Below are 23292 nucleotides of genomic sequence, written 5' to 3' on the forward strand. Positions count from 1 at the left end.
CTGGAGGAAAGGAGGAAAAGCAGCTGTCCTGGCCAAGTGTCTGTGTGTGAAATGAGGCTGTGGTGTCCGTCTGCTTGTGTTTAGCACCATCGGGTTTAGTCTCAGGGCCCTGACAATAGACAGATGGCAGCAGGGCAGCAGAAGGCTTCTTGCTGGTCCCTTTAGGGACATGAATGGTCAGGCAAGGAATGTGAAATCTCTTGGGATCTCCCTCAGAAAATGGAGGGGACTGGTTCTTGTGTGCTTTACAAGAATCGGATTCAGCCTGAGAGGCACTCCCTGGGGTGAGCCACACATGAGGACTCCTTTTACTTTTTTTTTTTTGAGGCAGAGTCTCACTCTGTCACTCAGGCTGGAGTGCAGTGGCGCAACCTTGGCTCACTGCAACCTCTGCCTCCCAGGTTCAAGCCATTCTCCTGTCTCAGCCTCCCGAGTAGCCGGGATTACCGGGTGAGCCAACACGCCCGGCTAATTTTTGTATTTTTAGTAGATATGGGGTTTTGTCATACTGGCAAGGCTGGTCTGGAACACCTGACCTCAGGCGATCCGCCCACCTTGGCCTGCCAAAGTGCTGAGATGACAGGCGTGAGCCACCGCGCTCGGCCCACACACGTGGGCTTCTTTCCGTCCAGGCGTCACTGCTCTCTCCAGCGTCGTCTCCTCTAGCCTGGAACACTCCTGTGTGGGAGCCTCCAAATTGCTCTCCCTGCACACAGGCTCACCTCACCACATCGTTTTATGGGAGACAGTTCTGATGATTGTTCTAGAACCCCTACCTGGTCTTGTTACTTTTTCTTTTTCTTTTTTTTTTCTTTTTTGAGATAGGGTCTTGCGCCATCACCCAGGCTAGAGTGCAATGGCGCGATCTCGGCTCAGTGCAACCTCTGCCCCCGGGTTTGAGCGATTCTTGTGCCTCAGCCTCCTGAGTAGCTGGGACTACAGGTGTTACAGGAAAGGGGTCCCAATAAAGACCCGAGAGAGTTGGATCTGACACAAGAAAGAATTCAGGGCGAATCCACAAAGCAAAAGCAAGTTTATTAAGAAAGCAAAGTGGTGAAAGCATGGCTACTCCGTAGACAGAGCAGGGTGTTTCCAAAAGTACGAGGAGGAACGTGTCCTCCCTAAGTACAATACTCACTTATATATAGGATAAAAACAGATCACGGGGAGATGGGTTCTGCTACAAGGGTTTCTGATGAAGGATTAATTTTCTTAATTACTATATTTTGCAAGAATCAATATTATTATCTTTAAAACAAAATTAGGAATGTTTTTGTTCTCAAGATATCAGAATCAGGACACTCTGATTCACCTACAGTCTACTGTAGATGAATACATCTACTGTATTCATTTACAGTCCAATCATCCTATAGAAATCCTATAGACCAAAGTCTGGGTGCATTTATTAAACGTCAATCTGTTCCCTTAACCATAAACATCTGGAGGCCAGGAATACCTAACTTCCTGGGAATGCGGCCCACCAGTGGCAGCCTCATTTTCCTAGCCCTCACTCAAGAGGGAGTCACTCTGGTTCAAACACCTCTGACACAGGCACATGCCACCACCCCCGGCTAATTTTTTGCATTTTTAGTAGAGATGGGGTTTCACCATGTTGGCCTTGAACTCCTGACCTCAAGTGATCCGCCACCTCGGCCTCCAAAGTGCTGGGATTACAGGTGCGTGCCACCCTGCCGTGCTAATTTTTGTCTTTTTAGTAGAGACGGAGTTTTGCCATGTGGCCCAGGCTGGTCTCGAACTCCTGACCGAAAGTGATCCTCCTGCTTCGGCCTCCGAAAGTGCTGGGATTACAGGCATGAGCCACCATGCCCGGCCTGGTCTTGTTACTTCTTAAACCTCAGTAAGGGCCTCTCAGTGTTTTCAGATTAAAATTCAAGCTCCTCTGGTGAAAAGAAGCCAGACACAAGAGACTGCATATTGTGTGACAATAGGAAACATCCAGAAAAGGGAAAATGATGGAAACAGAAAGTAGATCCGTGGTAGCTGGGGTGAAAGCAGGGAGGAGGGGATTAAATGGGCATGAAGAACATAATGAGCCCTCATCTTAAAAAAAAATGTTTTTTTAAAACTAGCTGTTTGTGGTGGTGTGTGCCTGTGGTCCCAGCTACTCAGGAGGCTGAGGCAGGAGGATTGCTTGAGCCTGGGAGTTCAAGTCTGCACTGAGCTATGACTGTGCCCCTGCACTCCAGCCTGGGACACAGAGAGATACTTCATCTCTAAAATAAATAAGTACATCCTCGTAAAAATGTGCATGAAGGATTTTAATGGAGTAATGAGATGCTCTAAAACTGATTTATGGTGATGGTTAACTTTACCTAAAACTCATCGAGTCATATACACTAAGGGTGGATTGTATGATAAGCAAAATTTAAAAAAATTCAAGCATGTTAACACAGCTTCCCAGTGCTCCGGGATACAGTTCCTGTCCACCTATCTTGAGCTCCATCCTGCCCATGCTCCTCTCATCCTGGATACAATACTGACCCTGCTTAAATTCTTGAAGGGACCATGTTTTTCCGCGGCTCTACTGGCAAACACCTGCTGCATCCTTCCTTCCTCGCAACACTCTTCCCCTACCTGCCAACCCCTACCCCTGCCCCAAATCTGGCTGAGACCCTTTAGAGCTCAGCTTTCCCAAGGATGGATCCTCTCATCCACCAAGAGGAGGTCCTGACCCTGTTCTGTGCTCCCGTAATATACTTGAAGTTTCTCTTTTGTGCTGCTCATTATGTTTTGCTGTAATTATTTTATTTTTATTTTTATTTTTCCCACCCTGAGATGGAGTCTTGCTCTGTCACCCAGGCTGGAGTGCAGTGGTGTGATCTTGGCTCACTGCAAACCCTGCCTCCTGGGTTCAAGTGATTCTCCTGCCTCAGCCTTTTGAGTAGCTGGGATTACAGGCATCCACCACCATGCCTAGCTAATTTTTGCATTTTTAGTAGAGATGAGTTCTCACCATGTTGGCCAGGCTGGTCTCGAACTCCTGACCTCACGTAATCCGCCTACCTTGGCCTCCCAAAGTGCTGGGATTACAGGTGTGAGCCATTGCTCCTGGCCTATTTTGATGTAATTATTTATGTAATGTCTGTCTTCCTTGCCAGTTTATAAGCCCATATATAGTTTTCACAGTGATATTCCCAGGGCCCCAAGTGGTTTCTGGCGCATAGTAGGATGTTAGAAATATTAATTGCATAAATAATACAGGAATGAGGTGCAGAGTCCGAAGGACCAGGCAACTCTTCCAAGAGAACGTAGATTTATTCGGAACCCAGAGTTGCTTGATTGAAGGCACATTGGGATCCCCCGCAGAGATGGCATGAAAGGGGTGTGAGAGTGGGGGTGGCCACCGCAGGAATGTGGCACGGAGATGACAGGGTTGATGACAAGAAGCTCAGGAAGGGGGCAGTGTGAAGCGAGGGAGGAAACTCAGGAGGCTGTGGGATCCTTATGACTTAAACTCTGCAGTCGTCTTCTTTCTTTTTATTTAACCCATAAAAAGATGGCATAATTTATGTCCCCTCCCAGCTCAAATGTCCTGCCATCCCAGTCATCCTACTAGATGGGTGCTTCAATGTCAGACCCACCTGGGGTGTGTATTAAACGTGTAGACTCCCGGGCCCCGCCTGGCGTCATCAGAATATCTGGGACTTGGAGATCTACGTCTTAACATGCTCTTGGGTGATTTTTTGTGATGCAAGTTAACGAGAGTGTGGAGACTGCATTTACCTTGTTCACATGTGTATCCCAAAAACCGAGCCCAGTCCGGGGCAGGGATGAGGAACTCTGTATATCTTGATGGGTGAATACATGAATGAATGAATTCTATAGTTATAGTAATGTGTGTATATGGTTTTGACCGAGGCAAACAAGGAAGAGGGATGCTGCCTCGCGATGGTCTCCCATCGCTTTCTTCACCCTCCTGGGCCAATTTCCCCATTGGCAAGCTATAGGGCAGTTGGACTGAGTACGCCACCGGACTTCTTCCTGCCTTAATCATCAACAGCACCATGAATCAGTGCTTTCGGTTTCTCTTTGCCTGCCTTCCTGCAAGGGGGGAAAGAATCAAGATGAAAATCAATGACAACCCAGAGATTTGTTGTCAGTTTTAATAGGAGGAGTGGAGTCAAAGAGTTTAGAGAAATGTAGAAAAAGACCTTTTACTTTTTGCTGGAACATGATATGGTTTGTGCATGGCACATACATATTAAAAAAATAGAGGTATCACATTTCACAATCACATGACTGAACAGCATCTGGGGTGTACTATGCGCTGTGCCTAAGCTGGAGGGCAGCTCTGCCCTGGGACCAGCCTGAGGTACTTAGCGATTTACAGAAAGAGGAAACCACGCAGGACACAGCTCTCTGGTGCTGGAATTCAGTCGTTCAGTGAGGTATACAAACATGGTTCTGCGTTGGCCATCTGCATGATGGGCCAGATTCAGGACCTGCTTGGGGCATAATCGCATCCTCCCGCTGTTCTGGGAAGAGGAAGCATCAACTCCGATGTAAGCAGAGACTGGAGTATTTCTCTCTATTCTTCTGGCCTTGTCCCAAACATTCCTCTCTTTGGAGTTTTTCTGGGAGGTAGCAGAATGAGTGGCTGCTTTCTTCAGGGGACCCAAGTATTAGAGACCCACTTTATAGACACAGGCATGGTAAGCGGCAGAGAATGCTTCCTCAGGGACAGCTGACCCAGAGTCTTTGAGGAAAAACATTGGGATACAAGGAGGAAGGCGTTTTCTTTCTCTTTTTTTTTTTTTTTTTTTTTTTTTTGAGACAGAGTCTTGCTCTGTTACCCAGGCTAGAGCGCAGTGGCGCACACTCGGCTCACTACCAGCTCTGCCTCCCAGGTTCACGCCATTCTCCTGCCTCAGCCTCCCACGTAGCTGGGACTACAGGCGCCCGCCACCTCGCCCGGCTAATTTTTTTTTTTTTTTTTTTTTGTATTTTTAGGAGAGACGGGGTTTCACCGTGTTAGCCAGGATGGTCTCGATCTCCTGACCTCGTGATCCGCCTGCCTCGGCCTCCCAAAGTGCTGGGATTACAGAAGTGAGCCACCGCGTCCGGCCAATGAAGGAGTTTTCTAGCTTGTGTCCACATGAAAGGGGGCAGAAGGAGAAAGAGGGCAGAGGGGAGATCCTGGTGTCTTGGAGGACATTTGTAGATGTGCATTTGGTAGATATGTTTTCACCAGTGACTGTGACACAGAATGGGCAAAGGCAATGGACTTCAACAAGGGGAGAAAGGAGAACTGCCGCTCATGGACTCTCCTATTTCCTTTTTCTCTCAGGACTTGCATAGAACAAGAACTTGAAGGGTCTGAGGTCTAGGACAAGAAAGTGGCCCAGAGCCAGCGTCGAAGGAGAATTGCAAACTGCCCAGGACAGGATGAGGGTCGGGAGAGAATTTCAGGCCTGGGTTTCTGGGCAGGAGAGAGATGCCTATATGTCTAAAGAGGGGAGAGGTTTGTACCCTGAATCAGATGGCAGAAGAAAATGTTCTTTTTGTTAGGCCATAGACTGGCCCTGACCAAGGGCTTGGCATGTATATTAGGGTACTGTGGGATGTGGTGGCAGAGGGGAAGGCTGCGGAGGATAATGGTAGGGTATTAATTACAAAATTGTATGCTGCTTTCCAGAGAGGTTCAAAAATGTATGGGAAGTGGGAAGGGAAGGGGTGTTACAAGGCAGTGAATGATGAAACAAACATAATCAGCAGCTTGAACAAGGCATTTGGAGTTTTCTGGTTTCCTATGAGGTTCATCCATTGCCCTGAAAAGGGTGGCGGTTTTACAAGGAGCCTGGGGCTCCCGCATTGCTTCTAAGCTAACCTCTACAGCTGCAGCTGAGAAGTGCATCTTGAAGGGTGTGTAGATATGCTGCTCTCCTCTCTATTATTTGCTCTTGAAGAGACAACAGAACAACCTCTTGGCCCTTGGAACTCCAAGTTTGCATGGAGCTGCCAAAGAAGATTCAGGATGAAAGAGAGGTGCATTAGCTACAAAACTCTATAAACCAGGCTTATTGCTCAGCACTTGGGGATGGAGGACCCAAGTCTTAGTACGTCCTCAATGGGAAAGTGGGGTGCACTCTGGTTACCCTGCCTATAGCAGTGTCTTCTGTAGCCTTTGGGAGCCAATGGGCCTGACAACTGAGTTCAGGACTCAGTGGACATGTGACCAGATAGGAAACAACTCTCCACGCCCGGGGAACAGAAACAGAAGCCGGAGAGAAGGGACTGAAATGCATCCTGCTGATCTTACTCTGGTCTTGTCCCTTCACTCACTTCTGTGGATGGGGATTGGCTTTTCTTAAGCCCAAGACACTTACAGGAAAACAGAAAGCCCTTGAGAGAATTCCTTTGCATGGGAAGGATTTTAAAGCATCACCCACACATACCTGCCTCCAAAGGTGGTATTCAAAATACTTAGCAACCAGCTAGGCGCCGTGGCTCATGCCTGGAATCCCAACAGTTTGGGAGGCTGAGGCAGGTGGATTGCTTGAGCCCAGGCGTTCAAGACCAGCTTGGCCAATATGGCAAAACCCTATCTCTCCAAAAATAAATACAAAAATTAGCTGGACCTGTAGTCCCAGCTACTCGGAAGGCTGAGGAAGGAGAATCACTTGAGCTTGGGAGGTGGAGGTTACAGTGAGCTGAGATCACACCACTGCACTCCAGCCTGGGCGACAGAGCGAGACCCTGTCACAAACAAGCCCCAAATACTAGCAACTGATACAGCATCGGCCCTGGTACCAGTTAGACAGACACCCAGCCCCTTATAACCAGTGCTGGTGCGACCGCAGTGCAGCGGCTCAGTATTATGCCTGCTTGACCGTAGGCACTTCGTAGCTTCTCCTTCTCACTCCTAGCGTGAAAAATGGAAGTGGACATTTGGCGAAATGCCTTGCCAGGATTTGAGCAACGTTGTGATTCTCTAGAGACCTGAAGGAAAGAGCTGGCAGCCTGAGGCTTTGGGGACTCTCTTGAAGATGGGTCCTCTCATGCCATGTGAGCTGAAAGATCTTGGAAGAAAGGACAGTATGCTCTGGGACCTAAAACGTCTTTCTCCTTTTTTTCTCTGGATCACAGTCACGCCATCCACCAGCCATCCCACACTCCAAGCTCCACTAGGAACCGATATGCACCTCAGGTCTGGAGTGCCTGCATTCCTGATCGACCGTGTTCAAGAGACTGATTGCACTGGATGAGACTCCCTAAAAAACAGTGGAGAGCTTTATCCCCGCCTCCAAGCCGACCTGCACTTCAATATTCCACAGACTCAAGATGGATCAGTTTTCTCCCTTTTCTACCACATCCAAGGGTCGGCCGTGCTCCAGGGCTTCTACTGTCTCTTCCATCTTTGCATATCTGGATGTGGCCTTTTCCTCCTCACCCAGCACATGTCCTCCCTGACATTTGCAGGGCAGAGGAGGTGGCCAGTGTCTCTCCCTTCGATTGCCAACCTCCATCTTCAGCTCAGAGTCCCTCAACCCGGATCTATCTATAGATGGATGCAACTGCAAATAGCGAGGTATGTTGAAGATGAAGGTATTTGCAACAGATGAGGGATTGTCTTGCAGGCCGGGGCCCCCGAGAGTTGCAGAGGGCGTCAGGTCATTTTGTAACTCGATGGTTCACATGTGCCAGAAATATTTGCACTCCGATACGGCTCCCTCTGGTTTCAGATTTAGGAACATTCCAATGGTTCAGGAATCCGAAGGCTCCAGCAGACAACATTTATAGTCACTTGGGGAACCTCTGCTTTAAATATTCTCAAAGGATGGGAGGCAAGAAGGCATTGTGCAGCAAGGAGCTGCTTCAGCTTGGCTGCCTGACTCCACGGGATTATCACTCCTCTTCTACTGCAGGGAGGAAGAGAGCACAAAGCCTGGAGGTCACGGTGCCCATGCTGCTGCATCCAGGCACAGCGCGTATGTGAGATGAGGATGAGCAAGAAGGAAGTGAGGGTATCAGATGAGAACTTGGGTGCGTTTCCTGGACATACTTGGAGAGGAATTACCATCTGCAGTCCAAAGCCTCTCTACTTCCTTCATGCCCTAGTTTGTCCCTCTACCCCTCGCCAAAGAGGTTGCCATTATTAGGATCCTTGTCATCTGAGGTTAAAATAAGACCAGTTCAAAGTGAGGAAACGTTATGGGCAGGCAGCCTGGCCCCTGCTTGTTCTTGGAGCCACACACAGCCTGAGTTCTCCAGGCAGAGTGGCTCTCCTAGAACATCCAGTCCTTTCTGCTGCCTCCACAAGCCTTCCTCAGCTGCCCTGGATGCTGCTCTACCCCTTTCCTCCAAGAAGGGAACCGCTTCTCCCCCAGCTTCCCTGACAAGTCATCCCAGTGTCCCCAAAGCCCTCACTGGCAGGAAGCTTGAAGTGCTTGATCACTCTCTGGTTTGCAGTTCAACCTTATACCCTCTCACTCTGCCATGCCGTCTCTGCCCTTTGAGGACAGCTGCTCCCCGCTGACCTGTGCAGCCCATGTAATTAGTGGCCTCTGAATGGAAAGATGATTGGAAAGAGGCAGAATGGGAGCACACATCAATCTTGCTGGTTTGACAACTGACATTCTTATAGGCAGATTCCTGCAGCGATGATGCTAGGAGAAAGAAACCTGATGCTTTGAAATGCCATTGCTATGAGAATGTATATAAAGCTGTATGGATATACAACAGTGCACACAAACTCCTACCCTGGCCTTTTCCTGTGCACATGGTCACATTCCACAAGTGTCACCGATACCTTCTCTCCTGGAGGGAGGTCAGAGCATGGGATAAATTGCCATTCTAAGGTTGCTGATTGCAGCCCTGGTTTGAATGGGCTACATGCTGTGGGGTCCCGTGGCCAAGGGAAACAACTGGGGTCTCCCCAAGCACGAGATAAACCTGACTCAGAAGCCATGGAGGGCAAGGGGAGTTATTCGCTTGTGCAAAATTCCAACAGAACAGACGCTGCTTTAAATCCGTGAGCCTTCTTTTGCGGGTCCTTATATCCTGGGAAGGAAATGAGTGACAGTCATGGTTGGGGACACCTTGCTGCCCCGCTTTACCCGTCCGTATTTGCTCAGGGCGATGTAGGTCCCTCGGTACAAGTCTGACTCATAGGCGTTGTAATTGTTGGGCAAGAGGGTTTCTCTGAACTTGCATTCTTCTTGGAAGCTGGGCTGCGAAAGACATGGGCAAACAGCAGAGACTGGGTTACAAATGAGGAGTGCTGCAGACGCCAGCTGGGCCGCGCACAGTAGGCCCCCCTGCCAGGCGCCCCTTCCCTTCTCTTTGTGAGACAACCACTGTGAGGTCTGAGCATCCTGGGTGGACAAAACGGTGAAAGGTTAGGATGGGAAGAGGCTGCAGGCTCTCATGGTTTCCTCTCGCCTTCCCTCCTTTACCATAAGGAAACCAAGGCCCAGGGACACAGGGGATGATGTGCCACACGGGGCACAGCTGAGGCTCTACCACTCAGGTCTCCTGACTTCCAGAGTACTTTCTACGAAGTCCCCAGATGGTAACTTGTGCCATTCAAAGAACAGACCAGGAAATGACACAATAAGCTGTTTTCTCAAGTCCACTGTGAGAGGGAGTCTCCTGGAGCAGCAATGAGAGCCCAGGGTGCTATTTCGTGACTTTTCTACTTCCTAGTTGTGTGACCTCGGGCAGGTTCCTCCCCTTTCAGCCTCAGTTCTGTTTTCTGCAGGCTGTGGTGGGGGAAGAAGGAGAGAGGTGGTTGGTGGAGGGGTAGGAGACACAGGGGATCTCGTAAGCCCTTTCCAGCACTGTCTGTCTCTTTCTTTCTGCTTGTTGGTTCCTCAGTCTGTCTTTCCTGGTTTAAGTCTCAAGGTTTCTATCCCTCAAAAAGGCCCATTCTCCGTTTTGACTTTGAGCCTAGAAGGTGTCTGGTACCTCCTAGACCAGGGGTCCCCAACCCCCAGGCTGTAGACCCGTACCAGTCAGTGGCCCATACCAGCCAGGACCCGGGCTATACAGCAGGAGGTGAGTGGTGGGTGACCGAAGCTTCCTCTGTGTTCCAGCCACTCCCCATCGCTTGCATGACCACCTGAGCTCCGCCTCCTGTCAGATCAGCAGTGGCATTAGATTCTCACAGGAGCAAGAACCCTGTTGTGAACTTTGCATGTGAAGAAGGATCTGGGGTTGCCTGCTCCTCCTGAGAATCTAATGCCTGACGATCTGAGGTGGACAGTTTCATCCCCACGCCATCCCCCCACACCCCCTGTCCATGGAAATAGTCTTCCATGAAACTGGTCCCTGGTGCCAAAAAGGTTGAGGACTGCGGTCCAAGACAATCATAGTTCTCCAGGGACACGCAGGAACAGAGATGGGGAGGAGCAGGTGTTTTTATGGGGAAAAGGACCTGGTTCCCAATGTGATAGGTGATGCCAAGGAGCCTGGGACCAACAAAAAAAAAAATGGCCCTTTCCATGCTAATTTGGTAGAGGAGTGTGTGTGGGACGCCTGTTCAGAACATGAATGCTGGACTTCCTGTCTCACATGCACAAATTCATTCCCAGTACATCACCCCAAGTCCTCCTCTTTTCACTGCAACCTGCCTGGGTGGCTGCCCTGAGGGAGTGTGCAGGGATTTCCTGCTCTTGTGGGGAAGCAGCTGGGTCGGGGCTAGAAGAACAGAGAGCGAGGTGGGAGCCAGAGACCCGGGATCTACTCTTGAAAAGAAACATAGAATGAGAAATGGGTGGAGGATAATTTCTGACTCTTTCTTGCTCGGGTATAAAAAAGCCCCGCTCGATGGCTGCCGGGCTGTGCCAGAGGTGTCCTCTACCTTCTGTAAAGGAATCGTACTGCTAGTGTCCCGTCTTGCTAGCAGTGTAGCTGGATGAGAACCTCTTGCTGTTCTGAAGGCTGGTAAGTAGCTTGCTCCTCAGGGCCCCAAGACTCCCAGAGCCCTTTCAGTGGACCCCTCTGGCAACATTTAGAACAGCCATACTTTCTTTCCCAATAGACTCCAAGATCCCTGAGATGAGGACTGTGTCTTGCTTGGTACATGATGCTGAGTGGATGGTGGTTGAATAAGGATAACATGGCTGGTTCGGTGGCTCACACCTGTAATCCCAGTACTTTGGGAGACCAAGGCAGGAGGATCACTTGAGCCCAGGAGTTTGAGAGGAACCTAGGCAACATAGTGAGACCTCGTCTCTACAAAAAAAAAAAAAAAAAAAAAAGCTAAGCGTGGTGGCGTATGCCTGCAGTCCCAGCTACTCTGGAGGCCGAGGTGAGAATCGCTTGAGGTCGAGGCTGCAGTGAGCCATGATCGCTCCACCTCACTCCAGCCTGGGTGACAGAGTGAGACCCTGTCTCAAGAATAAAGAAATAAGTAAATAAGGATAGCACTGAAACGTCAAGATACCCCTACATGGGTGGCTCTTTCAACGTAATGTGAGTGTGGGCGAGGGGACAGCCTTGCCTGTGGGAACACAGGGAAACCCCCTCATACATTTTCCCCATCTTCTTCTCTCACGCTCGCAGCTTATTAACAAAGCACTTTCACTGATGTTAACTTGCTTGAGATAAATGTGAAGGCGTTCACCAGCCACGTCAACAGGTTAATGCCACGCCAGGGGATGGGTTTTCATAACTTTCCTGTTTTCCTTGTTAGGGATGCTCAGTGAATATTTGTGGATGAATAAAGGGATGTCCTAAAGGTAAAAAGGATGAACTAATCAACATAGGTCAAGAACATATTTGTGGCCGGGCACAGTGGCTCAGGCCTGTAATCCCAGCACTTTGGGAGGCCGAGGCGGGCGGATCACGAGGTCGGGAGATCGAGACCATCCTGGCTAACATGGCGAAACCCCGTCTCTACTAAAAATACAAAAAATTAGCCAGGTGCGGTGGTGGGCGCCTGTAGTCCCAGCTACTCGGGAGGCTGAGGCAGGAGAATGGCGTGAACCCGGGAGGCGGAGCTTGCAGTGAGCCGAGATCGCGCCACTGTACTCCAGCCTGGGGGACAGAGCGGGACTCCATCTCAAAAAAAAAAAAAAAAAAAAAAAAAAAACAAAAAAAAAACATTTGTGCCACAGCTTTGAGGTTAGACTGATGACCATGGCCTCTTACTTAGCTATGTGAGCTTGGACAAATCATTTAACCTCTAAAGCTTCAATTCCCTCATCTGTGAAGCAAGAACAGTTAAGAAAAATTATGTCATAGAATTGGACTAAGCATTAATGGAGATAATGCATGGAAAGTCCTGGGAACAATGCTTGCTATATAGTAGAATTAAAAACAAATTAGTAGCAGTAGTATTCTTCTCCAAGTAAGTCATGAACTACTTTACATTAAAAGCCTCAAAAGACTGCCTTACCCTGGATCACCAGTCCCGTAAGACTTGCTGTGGGTTACTGGACAATTCAGCTTTTAAGCTCTGCGGTTTTTGATGGAGTGCCTGGGAGACACTGAGCTTGTATGGAAGAGCAGGAAGCGAGAGAAAGGGCAGAGGCTGGCGCTGGCTCTGAACCACAGCCCCTCATTAGGAGCCTCTCTGGACCCTGGTTTCTTGCCCTGTGCATGGGGCATAGAACCTGTCACAGGACTTCCCTTGTTGGTGGGCAAGCTTGGGAGCAGCAGCACCAGGAAAAATTCAGTTCGGGACTGATTGAAACATTCCAAGTAAAGCTACGCGAATGAGGAGTCCAGTACAGGTCAAAGAACAAAATAGAGTCCGGCGGTAGATCCCAACACACACATGGATGTAAAATAAAATGAATCTGACATGAATGTAAAGTAAAAGTGGTATTTTAAATCACTAGAGAAAACATGGTGTCGGAGCAACGGAATGGTATTCTATTATAATGATAATAAAGTTTGGTGTGTATGACTTTATCCCTTACCTCAGAATAAATCCAAAAGAAGCAAAAATTTAAATGTAAAAAGGAGAACCATTAAAATCCAGAAAAGGGTTTTTTTTAATAAACTCAGAATCAGGAACATCTTTCTAAGCAGGACAAAAAAAAAAATAAAGCCATTTAAAAATTAATAAATTAGTCTTCTACTTGAAAAATATTACCTTAAATAAAATAAGAACAGAAATGGCAAACTGGATGAAAATCCATACAATACACATATGTCAAAGAGTACATTTTGTTACTATATTCAGAACCCTAAACTCACCAGAGAATGAACAACATTTATAAAACAGAAGATTCCCAGGAAAGGAAGTATCAATGGCATTTAAGCAGAAGAGAATATGCCTAATAAGAGAAATGTAAATTATAACTGTAAGATCACATGTTTAGTGGCCAGATTTCAAAGAGAAAAGCATTTGACACTATGCTGTCATTAGTGAGGGCATAGAAACTAGGAATTCTCGTTTAATGTCCTCCGATGTGTACACCGTTATAATCTCTATAAAGACCAATTTGGCCGCATCTACCAGAGTAAAGGATGACTATAGCAACTGATCAGCAATCCCACTTCTAGAAGTTTATCTTACTGACATATTCCCACACATGCACAAAAGTTACTACAGTATTAAATAATAAAAGACCAAAAACAATGTTCTATTAGGAGAGGAGTAACTGAGGTGGCTCAGGCCTGTAATCCCAACACTTTGGGAGGCCAAAGTGAGTGGATCACGAGGTCAGGAGATTGAGACCATCCTGGTCAACATGGTGAAACCACATCTCTACCAAAATATAAAAAATTAGCCGGGCGTGGTGGTGCACGCCTGTAGTCCCAGCTACTTGGGAGACTAAGGCAGAGGAATCTCTTGGACCCGGGAGGTGGAGATTGCAGTGAGCCGAGACCACACTCCAGCCTGGCGACAGAGAGAGACTCTGTCTCACAAAAAAAAAAAAAGGAGTACTGACTCAGTTATGGTAGATCCACATGACGGAATTCTACAAGCCTTGAAAAGATGAGAAACCTCTCTGTACTGACATGAAATGGCCTCAAAGATATATTGCTAAGTGAAGACACAAGGTTTGAAAAAGTGTTAGCATAGTATGCTCCTGTGTGTGTGATTTTAAAAAGATGATAGCAGTGCGTGCACGTGTGCCTAGGCTATTTCTGGAATGATATACTGGAATGATACACTGGTAACTGTGGCTGCCTCTAGGGAGAAACTCAGTGGCTTCAAGATGATGGTAGGAGTGAGACTTTCCATAGAATATTCTGATACCTTTTCTCCTTAAAACAAGTTCATGTGTTACCTAGTCAAGTAAGTACATTATTTAAAGTGGGAAGGGAATTTACGGTAGCAGATGGGCCAGGAAACGAGCGAGAAAACATTTTGATCAGAAACGGGTGGTCTCCTCCTCGTTGGGTCACAGCCCCTCTCCACCCACCAGCCTCCCCCCTGTTCTAACTTTGTATGTCCCTGGAGAGTAACCCGCCCAGTCAGTTCCAGAGAATTTATTTCTGATCTGGATGGTGGTTAAGGGAGAGGTTTCATGTGTTGTTTGCAAGCTCTAGAGAGGAAATGAAATCTTGAGGTGGAGGAAGGGGAAGTGGGAGGAACTGAGTGACTTGGACAAGAAACTCTCAAGCCATTGCCCACTTCCCGGTGCCTAGAATGTGTCCATTTGAGAACCCAGCCTCTTCTAAACGTCTGGGCCTCCTAAAACATGATTGTTTAAGCGTGCGTGACCATGGATGTATAGATTGTACTTTGTTTCTCTGGTTGTTAGATTTTGGATCATTCAAATCCACTCCCCCTCAACATACACACAGTTTTTTGTTTTTGTTTTTTTTTAAGTTTACGACTTTTTTTTTCTTTCCATTCTGCTCTTTTCTCTGGCCTGTCTCATATCTCTGGCCTTCCCCAGAATCCTATACAAAAGTAAAGTGAAAAAAGAAAACTAGTAGATGAAGCTTGTGTCAGAAGCCCTAACCTTCCCCTTGCTGCTCTCTCTCCACCCTCAGCACCCCCATCTGTGGCACGAAGGGGAGATCATGCATTTTCCCTGAATGCTTCAGGTTGATTGGATTTTCCTGCTGCCCAGAGTGATGCTCAAGACCCAGCCCCTTGAATGCATCTTCATCAGAGCCCTGAGCTTTTGAGTTCTCATGGCTTGGGAATGTTGGCTCCTCAGCTCTGGTGAAGAACGCCCTCAAGCCAAGTGAACGCCATGTTCATAAAAGCAGCTACCATTTATGATTACTTGGACAAATGAAAATCATTCCCCTGGGTCGCATTTCCTGGGCCTGCCGGGCTCGAGCCCCAGCATGACAGTGTCTTCAGGTCCATGTAGGTCTATTCAGACTTATGTGCATTTGGTGCGTGCTATGGAGAAGGGCATTTCGCAGAGGAGCAAGCACATGCATGGGGTAGAAATGCCCCTAAAAGTGTGAGGTGGACAACACAGCCACCCTCTTGCCTTTAGAGCTCAGTCACCTGGACCAATGAGGATCTAATCCTGTCTTTAAACATCTTCTTCCTGTGTCTGCTGGGGCCATTTGCCCCTGTTCCTCCTGGGAGTGGCTGGATGGAGAAGGATGGGGTGGAAGGATGTGGGCAAGAAGGAAAAATAAACCAACTCTTTGTCCTAAGACTTTCTTCTACAGCCCCTGACTGCTTCTTTTCCTGTCTTTAGCTGAAATATCGTCAGCTCTGAAGATGCCTGCGTTTTCCAACTCTTTTTCCTAGCACACAATTGCACTGTTGATTTCGGAATGTTGGAAAGTTTTTCATCCGGTGTCTCATTCTTCTCACTCCTGGGCAGCTCTTTGTAGCAGGCAGGGATTTGTATGCAGGGCCTCAGGCCCCTCATAAGGGCATGCACCTCCCGCTGCTCTCCAGGTCCATCTCCCAGCACTTCCTCATGGTGGGTGTCCTTTGTCCCATTCCCTCAGGAGTTCTGTTTTCTGCTAGAGTGGCAGCTGAACCAAGGCAAAGCTGGTCCTCCCCTCCCGCAATGCAGTGCCCCAGATACTAATCAAAAGTCTCTGGAGAAAATCAACTTTCTCCTTTGCACATTGTCATACTGTTGATGAAAAGCATGTAAATGCAGTTATTCTTAGTAAAAGTGAAATCACTTGAAAGCATAACTGAGTTGCTGGTATCTTTTTGCTAGGCTGTATTCTTCTCAACCAAAGGATTCTGATAGCACCACTGTCAGGTGGAGATCCTCGATGTTTTGTTTTGTGAATTTTAAAGGGGACCCAAGGGGGCTAGAATTCATTGATTTCTGCCTCATCCTGAGAGAGCAGAAGTCCAGGCCCAGAGAAGTTCAGTGACGTTGCCCAAAGTAAGACAAGTAGCTAGAGGGTAGGTCGGCCAGGAACTGGAACTCGGGTCACGGAGCCCTGAGACAGGGCTGCACACAGCTGTGGCTGGACGTGTGACCCTGGAGACCCGGTGTCCGCAGCTGCACAGGGAGGGTGAAGATCAAATGCCCCTCCTGGGGTGCTGCGAGATCATGCTCGTAAAGCCCTCTGCAGCCTGTGCAGCCTGACACAAGCAGTAGGCCAGTGCGCAGGGCACGGCAGCTGTTTATATTGTCTAAAGGGGGGGGCCGGCAAACTGTCCTGAGCCTCCCCGCCCCTCTTTCCAGGAGACAGACATGTGTGAAGCCACTTCTAGCCAGGTTTCCTTGGCCCTTATTTTCTGCCCACGAGTTGTTCCCTTGTCCCCCTCATCAACACCTCAGCCCCAGCCCCGTTTCCCTCCCCCACCCATGAGAAATCGCATGTAGTGGCAGTGGCAGCTGAGCCTGGGAGATGAGGCAGCTCAGAGGGCTTAAAGGGAAATAGTGTGAATGAAATCACCACCCAGCGGGAGTCTTCCTGGCTCCGGGGATCGGTCGGCAATTGTTTTTTTAGACTGATAACGGCCTCTGAGGGGCAGAGAGGGAGGGGTAGAAGTCGCTCAGGAGCATCTGGTCCTGAGCCACACGAAACGTCAGGTGCCCCAGGCTTGGGGCACAGCTGTCCAGCCCCACTCTCTGTGTGCAGGCCCGGCTGGCCCTGAGGTCCAGGGAGGAGAAGCTCCTTCCCTGGAGAAGATGCTCTTTGGCCAAATGCTACTGAGGGTGAAGGTAGGAGGGGTGGGAGGGCGGAGGTGAAGGGGGCGGGGTCCTTTCTCCAGAAGTTCCTGGTTCTCCTGGACTCTGCTCATTTAGTGAGCCCAGCAGTTCATCAACCTGCTTAACTCCCTTTAAAGTCATCCGTCAACAATGGTGCGGCAGAGTGAGGGCTGGGGCTGGGTGGGGGTTTCAGGCTTTGGGAGTCAGCCTCCTTTCCCTTTTGCTCTTCTGAATGCTCTTCCCCGCTTCGCGGCACTTTCTCTGATGGTTAAATCTTATATTCCCTTCCCCAGCCTTTCCCAGCTTCTCCTTTCAGGGCCAAGAGATTTAAAGTGGGAAGTGGGTAAATATCCTCTCTATTTGTGCATTTTCTCCTCCCCACAATTCATTTCATTTCTGGGTAGGAAGAAAATAGTAGTAAATAGCTTGTTGATAAAGGTGACAAGGAGAAAGAAGAGTTTATGAAATTTGTGCTTTCTCCCAGGAGATTTACTTGCTACAACGTTCCTTGCTTGCATGGAGTCCCACAGCCAACAGCCCAAATTCCCGGCTTTCCTGATCCTATGGGATTCTGGGCATTATGCAGGCTGGAAAGAAGGGGTTCTTTGGGATGCTGCACTCTCCAGGGGGGGAACCTGCTCCACCAAAACCTGGGTTGGCCCCAGGCCTCTTCCTGTCCTCACCACACTTTTCCAGAGAGAGAGTAACAAGGACGTGTCTCTTCTGTCTCATCTCACCCACTCTGCAGCTCTCGGTTCAGTGTAACAAGGGGAGTGGGTGGTACCCCGCCCTCCAGAGGCCATGTAGCCTGCCATCCCCCAAGCCTGCCTATGCCTCAGAAACACCTGGCAAATTTAAAATACAAAAACAAACGGATTTCCAGGCCTATATCTCAGCTCTGTTGAATAAGAATCTCCTAGGTAGGTACCTGGAAATGCATACTTTTAACAAGTTTCCAAGGTGATAGAGATGCAAACTGTCCACAGACCCGTGTGGGAGACCCACTGATTTTAATGCATGCCGTATGTCCACATAAACCAACCCAGACTGAGAGATGTTAGCACCAAAGATTATGGGACGGAGGCCACCTGGTGAACCCATTCTTGTATTTCGTAGACCTCCTATGTTGGGCCCCCCCTGGGACCCAGTGCCAGTCCTGGGTCTATTTCTTCACATCCCAATCCTCAGTTTATCCTCCAAGGGGGCAGGAGATCAGCCCTCCACACCCTCCCTATAAATAACTTTGATATTTTTTGAGGCCTGCTCTGAGGTCTTCCTTTTTAGCTTGCTTATTTCTGTCAAAGGAACCCTCCATTTCTTCAGCTTCATAGGGATGTTTGCCCACCATACTTTGGAATAAGGCAAATGATGGGCCGAGGGCTGCAGGAATGAGTAGGTCAGTGAGAGAGCGGAGGTTTTGGTCAATGTGCTTAGAAGTTGGTGGCATTAACCCAAGTGCCAGCACTGGCGTTCCCAGGGGTGACCTATGGGGGTGGGGATGGGAATGGGTGGGACTGGTACCTGCCTAAAGTGTGTAATGGGTAGGCTGCTTCTCCAGCTTATACGATCAGAGACCAGAGGATTGAAAACCCTAGCGCAGAATCTCAGCACACTGATGAGGATGAAAACGGCCTCCTATTCCGCTCTTTCTGCGGCTCACTAGGCCGAGGCATCTTGCAGGGCGCGTGCCATGGAGCAGCACACCCAGGCAGAGAGATAGGCTTGCTCTCGGGGCCTTGCCAATGCAGGGAATCACACCTGCCCGCAAGCCGGGATGCCAGAATGCGGGTTTCCCTCTGGCCCACGGGCTCCCTGAGCTGTGGTTTCTGTTTAATCACACAGACTTCAGCCGGCAGGTGGGAACAGAAGAAACACGGGCCAGAGCAGAGGACAATCACCCATGAGGCTGAAGACGCAGAAACTGCAAGGCCCCTCCCTTTCACAGGCTCCTTTTAACAGCCTTTCCTTTCCCATTTAGATAGTCACTTCTCTACTCAGAATTTCATACTATTTTCTTCAACTGCGTAAGCATCAAGCCTTGTAAACCTGGCACTTCCCCGGCCTGGTGAACTCACCGTTGCGTACAATCTTCCTTTACTGTTCATGGCAACGAAGAGCGCACTTCTCACTCCAAAGAGACTCACCACACCTCGCTCCACGGTGGAAATTTCCAGCAGGCCTGACAAGGAAAGGGGGGCCACATTACCCAAGGCTCGTGCAAATCACAGTGGGAACTTGAGCCAACAAGGGCATCTCAGTCCATCCCCATTCTCCCAGAAAGCCAGACTCCATCACCCCATCCACCATCCCTCTCACTCTAGGAGACCCTGGCTGCTGCACTCATCCAGTGCTGCCATTGTGCTGTGAAAAATCCAGTTCTGCAAGGGAAAGTTCTCATATCAGAGTTAGGGACTGCAATGACCACTTAGCTACCTATTTAAGATGAGCCTTGACTCTGGGCTTTCATTGACATAATTACTTGAGGTCCTTGACTTGAGTAAAAAACTACATTCTGATTATTAGTATTCTTAATGTGTACTCTACATGTTTCAACAAATCTCAACCCCCTTGATCTTGAAAACGCAGCGGCCACACCATGGCTGATGGCTTTCTTGGATCCTGCAGCCCCCATCCTTTCTTGGATAGGAGACTAACCATACAGCAAGCCGACAACTTGCAGGATAAGAACCTGGGGACAGAGGGAGCTCGCTGAAATAAAAAGACGGATGTGCTCCAGTTGGACATTTTGCAATTGAATTTCCTTGCCTTCTCCAAGAAAGAAGCTCAATAAAAATCAGCTTGTGTCAAATTTGATCTAAGTATACTAACTCATTCTCCCTACCCCTGCTTTGCGGGCTTCCCAGACTAATGGTTCCCAGTGGTCTTACAAGGCATCAGATGGGTCAGTAATGCTGAAATAGTTAGTGCCACGGAGGATCTAACCAAGGTGATGGCAAGGAACACCAGGATGCTTGGACCCCAGTATATTGAGCCTGCACCCAGGTAGAGTCACGTGGAATCATCTAAGTAGCGAGCAGCATTTCTGTCCCCTTTATAGTGCATCCTGTCCACTAGAGCATGGCCCCTTCACCTTTTAGCCTGGCATGAGCCCAAGCCCCCAAGCGTCCCAACTGGCTGCAGCTGGCACTCACTGTAGGGGTTCTCCTCGTGGGTCCCGCTGATCCGGCCGTCGGGGGGCACCTGGAGGTGAAAGCCGATGCCCACGTTGCAGTAGAGCCTCCGCTGCCGCTTGATCCCCACCAAATAGCCACTTTCCCAGTTCACCCCGGCGATCTCTCCAGCTAGCCCGGCACGAGACCTGGACAGCAGGGTGCCCCAGCCCCTCGAGTCCAGCAGCGTGTTGTTGGCACGGGTGCCTGCAGGCGAGGGCACCACCATGCCCACTAGGATGCCCAGGAAGACGAGAGCCCACAGCGTGCCCCGAAGACGTCCTGCTCCCCGGGACATAGTGATGAACAGCCTCTGTCCCAGGGCCATCCACCTTGCCTCTCAGGCACGTGGTCAGAATTAATGGCCCTAAAAATACCGCCCTTCTTGTTTTTCTCCCTCCGGCATGGCGGCAGGGGCTTATTTTTGGAAGGCAGATGAAGGCTGCTGACATGAAACCAAAACCTGCAACGGGCACTCGGGTTGGGAGCAGAGGGACCCAGGCTGAGCCGCGGCCGGTAGAGACCATGGCTCGGGGACGCTCTCTAGCTCGCCCGCTTGCTCCGGCCCGAGCTGTTATTTGATTTGACCTATCTTTATAGTTGGTTCAGCAGCCCGGCCCTCCCCTCCACCCATCATCACCCTGACGTCAACCCGCCCGGCTCACTTATCCAGGGCTGTAACATTAACCTGCTCTTGGGCCTGGCTGCCTCCCCAGACCCCCATCACCCTCCACGCTCCCCAGGGGTTCTGGGAGCCACTGTCATTCCAACTATGAGGCAGGAATGAAGTGAGCAGGGAGCATCTCTGAGGGAGGGGGGAAGCTGGCTGGGGGCCCAGGGAAAGAGAGAGGCGAGAGGCCACCCAGGACCCATATTGGGCAGAAGTTCTTTGCCTGGCAGTGCTGGCTTCCTTATTTAGAGGGCAGTAGGTAGAGGCAGGGATGGGAAAGGCTGGTGGTGGTGATGACCGTAGCCTGCAAGTCACCCTCGAGAGCTTTGCATGGAAACAGCCCGTGGTGGAGGGGAACACCAAAAGGCCAAACCCTTTCAGCAGGAGGGCACGGAAATTCTCAGCGGGTGGGGATGGGGGTTGGTTGTTCAAGGAGCTTTAAGATTGTGGAGGGAGGGAGGGAGGGCAAGGGCAAGGTTTGCCTGCTCACTGTCCTGGTCCTGGCATCCACCTGGGGCGGAAGTAGTGTCTGGTCTTTGACATAGCCCCCTGGCCATTCTCCTCCCTGGATTTATCCCTGGCATGTGACTGATATTATTCTCATTTCACAGATGAGGAAGCTGAGGCTTAGAGAGGTTAAATGACTTGCCCAAGTTACCACAGCTAATAAGTAGCAAAGCCAGAACTTCTAAGGTTTGCCTGAGTCTAAAGCCTGTGCATGTCTAATGTTTTCAGTAGAAGTTGGCTGGCCCACAGAGTCTATTTAGCTCCTTAAATGCCAATAGCACATCACAGAGTTATTTCAGTAGCATAAAATGATTCATTTGTTAAAAAAAAACTTGAGTGTCTTTGATGTACATGTATTTGCAGATAACTTCTGTATTTGCAGATAACTTTTGCTGGGCTGATATTACATTCAGAAACTAGTGAAAGTATTTCTGCCAGGAAGCTATTCCTACACTCGTTTTTCCTTTTCCCATATTACTTTTAAATAGATAACATGTCTAACTGAAGTGAGAAAAAAAGGTAAAGCTACCACAAAACCCACCCCACAAATTGCTATACGATATAAGAAGGAACTATTAATATGTCTCTGAGGGTGAATAAGTTAACAAGGGTCACCTGGGGAATTGAATTAACTTGAGTTTAAAATCCTATTTCTTGTACTTCAGGTCTTAATCTGTTGGTGAGACATTAGTGCTGATTGTGCAGGGATTGGAAGGAGTGTGTGGGGGGTGATGACAGTGGCATACAGATGGATTTGAGCGTCCTGAGCAGTAGAGCTGGTCCCAGCAGGCAGCTCCCTTAGCCACACTCTGCACCCACGTTGCAGGCTGCAGGTAGCCTGAAAAAGCTCCTGGGGTGAGTTCTATGGCCCAAGGACTCTACCGAGGCACCACCACCTTCCCTCTGATTCTAAACCTTCTGCTGTGCCCTGGGTCCCAGCCTCTGGTCTGTGGCTTCTACCTGCCTTCTCTCTGCCCTTCTGCCCGTTCACTGGGTTCGATGCTTTGGTTCAAATTTCTGTCAAGCCATGTGTTTCAATGTTGCCCTAGACATGCCTTCTCGGATCCTGTGAAGCCCAGACATCTGTCATGACCCTCAGCTGGTAAACTGAATGGGGAGGGACATAGGTACCACTTGTTCCTACTGTCACCAGGGGTCCCCTGGCTTCCCCATTGGCTTCCTCTCCCTTCCACTGCCATTGTCCCAGACCCAATCTCATCTCACCAGCACTGCAGTTTCCCACAAGGAAAGATGATGCCTTAGAGGCTCAGATTGAGTCTACTGTGTAGGCCTTTGTTGGAAAACTGTTTTTAAAAATCCTTCTGCAAAGTAAGAGGTTCATGAATAATCCGAAGACAAAGTTGTCAACAAAAAGAACTTCACTTTGGATTTCCAGCTGGGTTTCATATGGTTAAGCTTTCATGGATGCAAGAGCAGTGGGGACACTTTCTCAGTGATGTTTGGAATCTTGTGTTAATTATGCTGGTGGTCCTCACTTAGGGAAGAGACAGTCCAGAAACATGTTGGATGGTTAGGAGAAGTCAGTCTGAAATTAACACTTGCCTTGGATAATTGGAGAGGTGCTCACCAGTAGAGCTCAGAATCTCTGTGGAATTTCTTGGAACCCATCCACTTTGGGACTACCTTAGGAGAGAGATTAAACTATAACAAGGTCCATGCCATATACCAATAAAAATGGTAGAGCTTCTTAGATTCACCTCATCCTGGGTTCCTCTCTGTGCGGAGGTTGTGGTTCATGTCTCATAAAGCAATGGGCTTTGGAATGGGGACACCTGGATTTGAATCTCAACTCCACCATTTAGTAGCTCCGTGACCTTGGGAAAGTTCTGGACCTCTCTGAGCTTCATTATTTTGTCGTCTGCAAAATGAGATCATTGCTTCCTAAGGTTGTTACAATGACTAG

General features: G+C 49.0%; 1 protein-coding gene and 1 long non-coding RNA gene across 2 annotated transcripts; one reads left to right on the forward strand and one right to left on the reverse strand.

The window, feature by feature from the left end:
* Positions 1–4110: 4110 nt before the first annotated feature.
* FGF6 (fibroblast growth factor 6) lies at positions 4111–20759 on the reverse strand. The gene is made up of 3 exons (XM_005569853.4): positions 20174–20759; positions 19097–19200; positions 4111–9191 (listed from the first exon to the last, which is right to left on the reverse strand). Exons 1-3 carry the CDS (start codon positions 20517–20519, stop codon positions 9015–9017), a joined length of 627 nt encoding a protein of 208 aa, XP_005569910.1. The 5' UTR covers positions 20520–20759; the 3' UTR covers positions 4111–9014.
* LOC135966141 (uncharacterized) lies at positions 16892–19830 on the forward strand. Its single transcript, XR_010579255.2, has 3 exons — positions 16892–17033; positions 17770–17941; positions 18864–19830. It is a non-coding gene; the product is annotated as an uncharacterized lncRNA (long non-coding RNA).
* Positions 20760–23292: the final 2533 nt, after the last annotated feature.

Source organism: Macaca fascicularis, chromosome 11 (genome assembly GCF_037993035.2).
Source record: "Macaca fascicularis isolate 582-1 chromosome 11, T2T-MFA8v1.1".
Lineage (NCBI taxonomy): Eukaryota > Metazoa > Chordata > Mammalia > Primates > Cercopithecidae > Macaca > Macaca fascicularis.